At 41.0% G+C, this 10343-nt stretch overlaps 1 protein-coding gene across 2 annotated transcripts in view; it reads right to left on the bottom strand.

Moving 5' to 3' along the window:
- Positions 1–233: 233 nt before the first annotated feature.
- The window catches only part of LOC113929864 (corticotropin releasing hormone binding protein), a 41626-nt gene continuing 31516 nt past the window's right edge, over positions 234–10343 (bottom strand). Inside the window, exons 4-7 of one of the 2 annotated variants that reach the window (XM_027607073.1) lie at positions 9770–9980; positions 7774–7922; positions 3448–3565; positions 234–548 (exon numbers count right to left, since the gene is read on the bottom strand). In XM_027607073.1, coding sequence (XP_027462874.1) covers positions 391–548; positions 3448–3565; positions 7774–7922; positions 9770–9980 — 636 coding nt within the window. In that variant the 3' untranslated portion in view covers positions 234–390. The remainder of the gene's footprint in view (positions 549–3447; positions 3566–7773; positions 7923–9769; positions 9981–10343) is intronic. The other variant, XM_027607074.2, reaches the window with a different exon arrangement.

The raw sequence follows: 10343 nt of genomic DNA, 5'->3' as shown, positions 1-10343 counted from the left end.
CTTATTGCCCATTGCTTTGTGATTCTCTTACCAGTTCAGGTTTGTAGCATACCAAAGAATTACAGAAAACTGTTTTTCTACCAAAGGGGAGCTATTTGCCGCCATGTGGTCATTCATACATTACAATGAAAAAGAAGCAAGGTACAAAAATTAATGTACACTTGTGCATTCATATATTACAATGAAAAAGAAGCAAGGTACAAAAATTAATGTATGCTTGTGCACACACGGAGGTGTCTCTGTGTGTGTTTTGGGTATGTGTCTAATGTGTGCTGAAGCCTGGGAATACTGAGTATGAAAGGCTTTTAACTAGCTGGTCATCAAAATCATATATAATAGCTATTAAAAACTCACTTAGCTAGCAGCATGTAAATCACTGGGGTTGGTTACTCAAGGACTAGACAAACAGATTTCTTGGATACTGTTTCCACTTGGGTTTTCCAGTTCATACGGTTCCAGCTGGCGGTACTCAAAAGTCACACGATTTATGTGGTTTCCGCTGGACACCATGCGCACCACCGTGTTGTCACAGCCAATTTTCATTTGGGCTATAATTCATGAAAAAAGTAAAAGTTTCCCTGCAGGTTAGAAACCATACAAACCATTTCCATCGATAAGATCATTTAAACACAAAGAAAGCGAGGGGATGTAGCTCCTCTCACATACTCAAACCATGCGCCTGCCATCAGGTAAAAAGTTTTGTTTTCATTTTTATTATAATATATAATTAATTGTAGAATACTGAAAGTGAACTCAGTTTTCCTCATGTGCAAAAACACTGTTAGCCAAATAAAACTGGCTGGAGGGGCGCCTGGGTGGCTCAGTCGTTAAGTGTCTTCAGCTTGGGTCATGATCCCAGGGTCCTGGGATCGAGCCCCGCATCGGGCTCCCTGCTCGGTGGGGAGCCTGCTTCTCCTTCTCCCACTCCCCCTGCTTGTGTTCCCTCCCTTACTGTCTCTCTCTCTCTGTCAAATAAATAAATAAAACCTTAAAAAAAAAAAAGCAAACAAAAAACTTGCTGGAAAGAAGAGTTAAAAAGAAAATCACAGGGGGAAGAAAAGAAAGAAAATCACGGGCCCAAAATGGTGCCCTTTAGGCCAAGGTATAAAACTGGGGCTTAATACCTAATCTAACTGTAATTTCAACCTTCCCCAGAAAGGGGAAGCCTTAACCAGTCAGTCAGGAATTTTTCTATCAGTGTCAGTGAGTCAGCTACAGGGGCCCTCTCCATCCCCCAAAAGGAGAATGAGGCAATCTGCGTGACAAGACACCTTGCTTTTCCCCCTAAGGGAAGGTGCCCTTGTCTGGAACAATCTTTTTCTTTTGCCAAATTTCTTGCCCCGCCCTCCTTCTATAAAAACCTTCCATTTGGTACAATGCCTTGGAGACCCCTCTACCTGCTAGATGGAATGCTGCCCCATTCATGAATTGTTTACTAAAGCCAATGAGATCTTTAAAATCTATTCAGTGGAATTTTTGTTATTTAACAGAGGCAATAAGATGTCTCTGCACTTTTCATGTTCTCCTACCTGCAAGGCTTCGGTAGTGCAGGCAAGCTGTCTTGCCTGTCTACCCGTGCACCTCTGCTCTAGCTCAGTGTTCTCAGCAAGAGCAGTGCCGCCCTCTAGGGACAGGTTGGAAATTTGCAGGGGCAGTTTGTGGTTGTCGTTATCTGAGGAGGCCAAGTGGCATTTAGTGGACAGGGCTAGAGGATGAAGTGTACTGCTGGATTTTATGCCGACTAAAAAAAAAAAATCACCTGTTTATTATTTTCTGAGCCTAGATAATAACTCTGTTTACATAAAAGCAAAAAATAATTTGCAGAGTTTAGATATACACTAATATAGTTGTTTTTGTTCTATTGTTCGCCTATACCTTTTGACTCATTTTTTCTGTGCTTCTTATATGGAATGGCTTTTGATATCTTTACTTATCTTAAATCCAATCTTATTCATTATTTGTTTTTTTAAATTGTATTATTTGTGTAAGCATCTGGCAATGTTTATGTATATCTTCTAGTGCAGCTGTGACCAAACACGTGTACGTTGAAACTCATAGTAGTTTTATCGAAAATTTCTTTTATTTCTCCCTTGTCAAGCTGGGTCCTGAGGCAAGATTTATCTGCCTGACGATAATTTTTTCTGTTGTTTTAATTTTGTCTATCTCCCCCCCGCCCCTTGTCTCTGTCAGGCCTACATCCTAGGAAACACTAGCATTATTATTGCATGACAAATGAAGTAAAACAGCCAGATACTTAATTGAGATAAAAGTCAATTTAGAGACATAACAAATAGAAACCCTATAATTATTTTTATATAAGCACCTGGGAGTCTAGGTTAAGCTTCTATGAGGAGGTCCAAATTTAATTTTCTTTACATGATTTGGAAGGTTATTCTTTTTCTGACCTTACTCTAAACTTTAATATATATAACAGGATCCATTTCCTTTGTTATGTGCACCTGATTTACTTATTATTTGACATAACTGCACCAATATTACTCTGGTTTCAATAACCTAAATTTTAAGGCACAAGTATTTCTTAGACCTTAATCTACTCTTCTTACCCAGAGCAAATGCATCTCCTCACAGGTGCCCTCCTGCATGGAAGGATCCAGTGCTTCAGAGAACACAGTAAGAGGCAAGAAAAGCCACATGTACTGACAGTTTAAACCAGCAATTCCCAGCCACCCTCACCCCGCCTGACCATCATCCAATGGAAAATCGTCACTGATCCCTCACAAAGAATATCTGGTTCTGTTTGGCATGCTGTGTACTAAACTGGTCTTTCACTACCAGTGACCACTTTTAGGTTTCAGAATGTATTTCTGTTTTTGCACTGGTCTTCCAGAGGCTGCTTTTGCCCCTAGAAGTTGGGGACATTCAGTAGTTCTGAGAATTTCTAATAAAGCATATAACTTTTTAATTTATGTACTATGAGTAATATCCACATACACATTCCATATATATATATATATATATATATATATGGAAAAGTTATTCAGCAATTATGCCATTATTTAAACAAGATATTACTTTTTTATTATACTCTTACTAACTGATGATACATCTATCTGAAGCATAGTTTTCAGTTAGTAAACTCTAGTCTCTAGAGGATGAAAGCAGGCACCTTCAAGAAGGTGGAAAGAGCACAGAACATAAAAACTGTCATTTTCATGGTTTTCTTAGGGCCAACCTTAAAAACATACCCTTCTTTCTTCAAAGGGTCCTCTCCCAGGTTCAGATATTTTGGTAATGCCTTGTCGCTACCATACATATGCTCAAATGTAAAAATCCTTACATTGGCTCAAGGTGCAAAATGCAAATTTTTGGGGTGGAAATTGCCTTCCCATGTATAAAAAAATCTGAGGTGTTTTATTTAAGGAAGTATCAAGTTTTATTTAAGGAATCTTGACAGGCTCATAAATAATAATCAAAGAAATATCTCACCAGGGCCATGAAAGGAATAGCAGAGGTCAGCCAAAGGCATCATCTTGGAAGGGTCCAGCCCAGGTCCTCCCAGCAGCTCCACAAAGTCTCCTATTCCCCCACAACCTGCTGAGGGGTTCTAAGAGAATAAAGCAGCAGAGGAAGATATATTTCAACCAATTACAGAAGTCAGACCATTTGACCAACCGCAAGTTGGTGAATTCCCTCAATCAGTCTTGCCATGTTGGCGGTGCCATTTAATTGAACATCCAGGACTCCGGAAATGAAAAGACATTTATAAGGAAAAAAAATCATAAGAACTGCTCTTCTAAATCAGTTGAGTAATCATTTTCTTTAAATGTGTGTGCATTTTTTAAAAAATGTTATAATCTCAAGGACCGGAATGATGAAATGGGAATCTGTAAACGCCACATAAAATGAATGAGAATTGAATCTGAAAATGCTTTGCTTTTTAAGTCATCTGGACATACATAAGGAATTATTCGAATTTCTTAATGCATGCAGTCAGCATTTATAAATAGGGCTTTCACATCAGTTTTTCCTTCAACTCACCTCTTTTCCTCTTCTTTAGAAAGGACTTCGCCTGCTCTTGGGACAATCCTTATCATTTCTACTAACGGGCATTTAGATTAGTTCTAAGAATGTTAAAGAAAGAATAGAGCCCTCCTTTGGGGCTCAAGGTAGGTAGACTTACCAGTGTCTTTCTCCTCCCAACTAAAACAAATTTATTTCAAGCTACTCAAAACCAGAATGTATTCCAGAATGTAATCCACTGTTAACTGTTTTCCACTTCCCTTCATCCTTTCCACCCTGCCTTGTCCACAGCAATTCCTACATTTCACTTTTCCACAAAAATAAAGCAGCTACTCTCAGTCCCAAAGGTTGCCCTTTGGGCTACCCAGCTCCTGTGATCAGGGCTGCTGGCCTCATCGGCATGGCCCCCTGTGCCCACGGGCCCACACTTAAAAGGGCCTTGTGCTTGGCTGAAGGCTCTGCTGTCACCATCCTGAAATTCCTAATAACTCTAAAATAAGGGCCCGCACATTTTCATCTTGCACTGTCCCCCATAACTACATAGCCAGTTTTGCCTGTGATCCTCTCCTTCACTGAGGCACACTATCACGAGATCTAGTGCAGAGTGGCAGGGTGCTCAGAGGTGAACCAGGTAGACCCTGCCACATAGGGAACAACATCTAAAATAGAAAATGTTAGGGGCACCTGGGTGGCTCAGTCGATTAAGCGTCTGCCTTCAGCTCAGGTCATGATCTTGGGGTTCTGGGATCGAGTCCCGCATCGGGCTCCCTGCTCAACGGGGAGTCTGCTTCTCCCTCTCCCCCTGCTCTCTTGCTCTCTCTCTCTGTCTCAAATAAATAGTCTTTAAAAAATAAATAAAATAGAAAATGTTAAACACACACATACATAAATACACACATTCAAACATCTAGAAGACACTGAAATGCAACTAGAACTAAACAACTTAGGAAATAATATATAACACCAACTGTTTGGCTAATACAAGGAAGGAGGTGAGGACATACATTTTTTAAGTGCCTACTCTATCTTGGGTCCAATGATTAGATGCTCTACACATAATTTCATCCAATAATGAAAGAGAGGCTTAATTAGCCCTCCTGTGTACAGGGCTCATGCTCTTGTATCAAGAGTTGAGTGAGAGGTGAAGGAAAAAAATCTTAATTGCCTTTCCCTTCAGGAGAGGATGTCCAGGGGGAACATCCCTTAAGACTAAACTTTCCACTTGGTTCTTCAGGTTCTAAATTTCAGCAGGAGGTGGTGAAGGGGAAAGGCAGGCCCCAGAGAAAGAAATGGGAAGTAAGGAAGTTGGGAAGAAGTAGGAGCTAAAATGAGGGGAACCAAAAAGAAACAAAGAAGTTGGACACACCTGTTCCTTGACGTTCAATGACTTTGCTCTGCTCTTCCCAAACCTCTCAGCTAGTCTTAGGAATGAGAAGGATTACACTACTCTGCTGTGTTCAGCTCCTCGGCAGTGAGCTCCTAGATTTCTCTGTTGAGGTTCTGGCTCTCTGGACTAAGCCCCTACCATCTCTTGCCTAAACTGTGACGGTGGCCCTTCCTGCACCACTCTGGCCCCCACAGCCCCTTCACCAGCCAGAATGGCCTTTACGTAATCCTCTCCCTCCCTCCACACCCCGCCCCCCCCCCCCCCCCCGGCCGCCGCCGCTGTGGACCTTGTTAATTAACTGGGTCACGAGATCAGCATTCCCAACCACCCTCACCGGACCTGAGCATAATCAAATGGATTATGTCGCTTTCCTGCCTGTACCCCTTCAGTGGTTTCCCAGTGCACTTAGAATAAACTCAAACTCCTTCATATGCCCTGCTGGGCTCTCCATACCCTGGCTCTGCCCCTCTCCCTGATGCTGTCCAGTATCCTCCCCGGCTCCCCCACCTTTCTTTCTATTTCTAGAAACCAGCAAGTCCATTCCTCCCTCTGAGTCTCTGCATTATTGTCCCCTGTGTTCCTGGCTCTTCCAGGGGCTGCTGGCTCCTTCCTACCTATCACTCACATTTTACTTTAAACATCTCCTTCTCAGAGGTTTTCTTTCCTGACCACTTTACCTCAAGGAACTCCCCACCCCTCCCTCTACTCCCTTGTCTATCACAGCACTCTGCCTCATTTTCTGTTGGGCACTCATCACTATTTCGAATGCACTTTTGCTTATTTCAACCCACCAGAATGCAGGTTCCATGTGAGCAGGACCTGTGTGGTTCATTGCTCATTTCCAGCATCTAGAATTAGTGCCTTGCACATAGGAAGAACGCAGAAACTATTTTGTAAAAGAAGAGAGGTTTAGAACACTGCAGACTTCAACATTTTTTCAAGGGGAAACGCCAAGATTACTCCTCACAGCCAAAAACTAACGTGCAGATCTCCCAACCTGGAATGGTGCTTGCCATCCATCTTCTGTGGTAAACATCAGGACTGACATACAAACAATCTCAGGCCAAGAGGGCTATGCCAGGGGCGCCTGGGTGGCTCAGATGGTTAAGCGTCTGCCTTCGGCTCAGGTCATGATCCAGGGTCCTGGGATCGAGTCCCGCATCAGGCTCCCTGCTCCTTGGGAGCCTGCTTCTCCCTCTGCCTCTCTCTCTCTCTCTCTCTCTCTGTCTCTCATGAATAAATAAATAAAATCTTTAAAAAAAAAAAAAAAAAAAGAGGGCTATGCCAAAGACATCGCTTATTCTGGTCTTTATCAAAGGATTATTCTTCTACTAAGGCCCAATCAAAACAAACAAACAAACAAACAACAACAACAACAACAAAAAATAGGCACTGGCCCATGAAATTAGGGCTTAATGGAAATTAGATATACACCTTTTTTCAGTGCTGGTCCTATTTATTTGGTTTTCACTGAAACCTGCCTGATTAGGAACAATGAGTGTCTTTGATGTCAGCAAATATACGAGCCATCTTAACCAAGGAATATGAAAAAGTGAAAGGAAATGAGAATGACTCAGAGTGAAGAAGCCGACAGTACCCAAAAAAAAAAGTGGTCAAACTCAGCCTTAATTGTGAAGTCCATATAGAAGTTCGTGGAAATACAGACTGATAGAGATTCTCAACTAATATTTTCATGCAAAATGTATTGAACTAAATGTAACGTGAAGAAGGGGTGCCTGGGCTCAGTTGGTTAAGCGTCTGCCTTTGGCTCAGGTACTGATCCCAGGGTCCTGGGATGGAGCCTCGCATCGGGCTCCCTGCTGCCTGCCACTCCCCCTGCTTGTGCTTACTCTCTCTCTCTGACAAATAAATAAATAAAATATTTTTAAAAATGTAATATAAAAAAATCTTCAAAACTTTACTGTATTTTGTAATATAAAAATCCAATTTTGTATTTTATGCTACACTTAGCATTCCTTCATCACACAGTTCTGTCACTGAGATACTTCCTTCATGTCATAAAAAAATGCCAATAATCAGAAAAACAGCTGTGTAGATGACTCACACTAGGTTCTGCTAGGAGAGAATTTTCGTAAAAGAGGCAAGTACAAGAGAGTTCAATTGTAATTATATGCCACAACTTTCCCAATTGAACACATTTCTTACATCACAAGAGAAGTATTCAAGTAATCAGAAGGGGCACCTGAGTACGCAACATGCGGTGTAAGGGAAATAGAAGGGGGCTTTCATCAAAGCAGCGAGGGCATAGCCCATGTGGGACTGACAGCCAGCAGAAGGACACACGCCCGCAATTTGCTGATGTCCACGTTTACCCTGTATGTTTCCTCCTCCTCTGATAAAGCTGTGGCCTCAGTAAATGATTGGGAAGTAAGAAAGCAACTTACCTTGAACTGCATACCATTTAAGTGTCCCAGGGTGAGATCTGATATTTTGATCGCCACGGGATAAATTATGGAGAAGCTGCAGTTTTGCCGCAGATGTGGGACAACCAGAGTAAACCTTCCACTGGGGGTCTGGGAAATCACATTGCAGGCTTTGTGGAAAAACAAAATCACATTTTCACTATTTGGTATGCTGGGTTTTCATAGAAATTTATCCTATCCTTATTCTAGGCTCCTACTCATGGTCTAGGGCCCTTGTAGCCTGGACAAGAATAGGTATCACAAGGGCAATTTGGTACCGGGAGGCAAGGGGGCTTCTAATCTCAATCTCAAGGAGTTACCTTGTTTATAACAATCGTAAGACATAAAGTAATAATCAAACAACACTAGCTAGTAGAAGTTTTAGAAACACTTCATTAACTAGGGTCCAAACTTGAGCTGTAAATCTGAAAGAATAAAAGCTCAAAGGTGAGGCCAGAACTCAAACCCTGCCACCTGAAAGCTTCATTCACTGAACTTGGAACCATAATAATAATATTTTTAAAATAATGAAGTCAATAAATAAAAAAATAGTTACAAAACAGGCTGAGAAAAATAGAAAGCAGGCTTATGTCTGAATAAATATTTGCTGGGTGTTAAGTGGTAACTTGACTAAAAGGTAAAATATTTTTTAAAGGTAAAATATTAATGTTTAACTTTATCGTAAGACTTTGATTTGTTTTGTATCTCAAATCTAGATTTATAATAAATTTATTCTCCTAACTATGAAACTAGAAGTATCAGAGTTTTGCTGATCATGGGCCAAAGATTTCTAATTGATCAGAACAGTCAGAACTACCTCTTTCTCCTTCCTATGTTTAAATTACACTTAATTTCGGGGCGCCTGGGTGGCTCAGTTGGTTAAGCAACTGCCTTCGGCTCAGGTCATGATCCCGGGGTCCTGGGATCGAGCCCCGCATCGGGCTCCCTGCTCAGCTGGAAGCCTGCTTCTTCCTCTCCCACTCCCCCTGCTTGTGTTCCCTCTCATGCTCTCTCTCTCTCTGCCAATTAAATAAATAAAATCTTTAAAAATAAATAAATAAATTACACTTAATTTCAAAAAGAACTGAAATACCTTGGTGATTCTAGAAGATTTCTGATTTCTAACCACACAAAATATAGAAGAAATATTTCATGTTGTTTTCTAGTGTTATTCTGCTCCAGTTCTCAAAAATGGACTTTCTGGGGGGCTTCTTTTTAAAAAAATAAAAATTGGAAGGCAAGTCTATACATTATTCTTTGGCAGATTAGACCCCATTCTTCCACCATTTGAAGTGTTAATACCATTGTGTGCAGCTAAAAATGATTTTTTTTCTTTTCCCGATTTAAAAAAATATATATTTTTCTCTTAGTGGAGAAAAATAATAAGTAGTTGGTTCATGAACTCATTTGATTAGAATAACATGTTTTAGGCCTGGGCTGTTCAGCTTTATAGCATCTATGTGTGTATCCAACAGAAATGAAATTAGAGTGGTGGGCTCCAAATTAGAAAGCAATGCTGAGGTCCTTCAGTCCAACCCCCTGCTTAGGACATGAAATCTGTCTATCACAGCCCAGATAGAGCCTTTGCCTAAATATCTCTAAGAAGGCAACCTCAGATCTGATTCGTCAAGCTAATCCCAGATCAATGGAATGACTCAGAGGGATTAAAGTTTGTCACTGAATCCACTGTAGTGCCTCAGAAGATCAGAAAAAGACTAAAGAAAAAAAAAATAAAACTTTACCCACCAAAAATTAATATCCTACCTAGCCTGGGAAATCAATTAAAAACTGTGAATTGATTTTCGGAGTAATGACTAGGAAATATCCTTTAAGTCATTTCTAATGACAAAAGAATTTCCATTCAAATCATTCCTTGCTTCAAATTTCTTAAGCATGGTGCAATCACACTACCTTTGAAAAGCAGATCTGACACTCCCTCCAAGCCCTGCCTTCCCACTAAGAGAGGGAGTCCACTTACGAAAGAGGTTGGGATCTGTCTTTATGGTGAAGGTGAATCCATTTCCTGGTTCATGAACCCGGAAGAAGATCATGGCCACATTCTGGGAAGATCTGATGCTCCTTCGGCTAAGACCACTGTCACAGAAATCTATGTATCGCTCAGTTGTGGGGAGAGGATGATCCTGGGAACTGGGGAACTTCTCCCCCTTAAGAATCCAACCATCAAATACCTTCCAACAAAAAAAACACACAGATGTAGATGATCATTTCCATCAACTCCTGAAGTCACAGGTGTGTTGGAAAGCGGGGGGGGGGGGGGGGGGGGGGGGGGGGGATAAGTTACCTAGCAATGAGCCTTCAGTCCTAAGTGGGCAACTGACAGCCTGCACTCCCCTGCCCACTTGCTTTCCATCTGTATATATATTTTGACCAATGCTTGTTTGCAAGTAGTATTATTAATGATTTTTTTCTTCATAAACCTTAAAGTATCCAAAGTAAGTAAACTTTGTTATACTCTATTTTATAATTTCAGCCTCCTTGGTGTGAAACTGTAGACAATATACATTTTTATCTTGGTCATATTTTCCACACAT

This window comes from Zalophus californianus, chromosome 5 (genome assembly GCF_009762305.2).
Source record: "Zalophus californianus isolate mZalCal1 chromosome 5, mZalCal1.pri.v2, whole genome shotgun sequence".
Classification (NCBI taxonomy): Eukaryota; Metazoa; Chordata; class Mammalia; order Carnivora; family Otariidae; genus Zalophus; species Zalophus californianus.
Note: the sequence above shows the minus strand (reverse complement) of the source record. Positions and strands in the feature narration are given on the sequence as shown.